At 47.3% G+C, this 1681-nt stretch overlaps 1 protein-coding gene across 1 annotated transcript; it reads left to right on the forward strand.

Moving 5' to 3' along the window:
• The first annotated feature begins 161 nt into the window (after positions 1 to 161).
• Positions 162 to 1135, forward strand: LOC139296839 (uncharacterized). Its single transcript, XM_070919376.1, has 2 exons — positions 162 to 515; positions 688 to 1135. Exons 1-2 carry the CDS (start codon positions 162 to 164, stop codon positions 1033 to 1035), a joined length of 702 nt encoding a protein of 233 aa, XP_070775477.1. The 3' UTR covers positions 1036 to 1135.
• The last annotated feature ends 546 nt before the right edge of the window (positions 1136 to 1681 follow it).

The raw sequence follows: 1681 nt of genomic DNA on the forward strand, positions 1-1681 counted from the left end.
ACAAAAGTTGCAAGATGTCTCTCTGCATCTTAATGTGCTGCCAGGACACCGTTACCATGAGAACCGGTGTGGGCGGGCTCCGCCGTCCGACTCGACGCACGCGGAGTCCCCGGATTGACTGCGCGCTCACGTGAATCGAGTGGTCCGCTTCGGGACGCAGGATGGCGGGTCGCTGCATCGTACCCGGCTGCAACAGCGGCAAAAGGAAGACCAACAGACCGAGTTTTCACCACCTTCCATTCAAGGATGCGGGTCGCTGTGAGGACTGGCTCCGGCTGATAAAGAACCCCAAGTTCAAGCCGAACACCCCGCTGAAGGAGCTGAAGGAGCCCCGGGTCTGTAGTTTACACTTCAGGGAGGAAGACTTCGATGGACACAAGACGATTAAGAGAAACGCAGGTTTCGTGAGGATCAGGAGACTGAAGTCTGGAGCCAAACCATCGATATTTGGGTCCACTGATGATGAGGAGTCAGGAGAAGCCGGTGGAGTCTGTGGTGATACAGATGCGACAGAGGTGAGTTTCCTAACTTGTGTGTACTGTGTTTTCTTCGCCTTCACAGAAGAACTACGTACAGTCAACCTTTGAGTTCTGCTTTCAAATACCATCAGATTCATCACAAAGTAGAAGCTGGAAAGTTTTCCTCCATCTTTGCTTCAGAGTTGTTTGTTTGTTTTTTTAATTCCAGTCTGACCCCAAATCAGCTGCACCAGCAGCCTCCACACATGATGCCAGCGGAGTGGAGAGCCGTGACCAGTTAAACCAGAGTTCCCACTCAGAGACCGACGACAGTTCTCTGTCCACATCGTCGGAAGATGAGACGGAGTCGAGCGGCTGCGGGGGGAGGAAAGCGATGGCCTACCAGTCGAACATCCTCGAACTTTTCAAAGTGTGTCAGACCTGCGGAAACCCCATCAGCGACACCTCCGTCAGCTTCTTCGGAGCTCTGATGAGCGTCAGGTGGGGCTGTGCAGGAGGGCATTCTGGGACGTGGAGTTCATCTCCGGTCCTGCGCACTTTCCTGGAAAAAAGCTGAGGAGAAGCAAAGGCCTGATGTAAAATCTGTTAGAATGAGTGCAGTTCATGATCCTTGTTTGCTTGGTATCAGTTGCCATGTTCCTTATGTAGAAGTTGAATAGCTAATAGGTATTTTGTAATAAACTTTGATTTCTAAATAACAGAAGATTAACAGGTTTTAATAAAGGAGCCACCCGCGGTTTGTGAAGCCTAAACATTTGCAGTTGTATTTTTATTGTTTTGTACCGTACTTTGCTGTTGTGATGTTCTTGAGACTGAGAACCCAGTCTCTGAACAACTATGATCCCTTATGGGCCCATTGAATAGCATGTCCAACCTAACTATTTGTATGTTTCATATTTTATTTATATTATTTGTGAAAGTTTTATTTTCTCTACTTGAAAGCCCCGATGCCGTTTGAAAGCCTTGCCCACTACCAGGAATACAATTCTGGTGGGAGAAAACTTAATCCTTTATTTTTGTTTGCCTAAAAGTAGTCAAATTCAAATATTTTGTGTCTCAAAATACTAGTATCAGTCTATAATTATAGAATTAAGTAAATTACACATGGTGGCCATTTACTTCGTCAGCTGTACTATTTCCCACAGCGCCTGAACGCATCCCCAGGTCGGTTTCTACGGCAACGCCTGACAACAGAGAGGAAG

This window comes from Enoplosus armatus, chromosome 14 (assembly GCF_043641665.1).
Source record: "Enoplosus armatus isolate fEnoArm2 chromosome 14, fEnoArm2.hap1, whole genome shotgun sequence".
NCBI lineage: Eukaryota > Metazoa > Chordata > Actinopteri > Centrarchiformes > Enoplosidae > Enoplosus > Enoplosus armatus.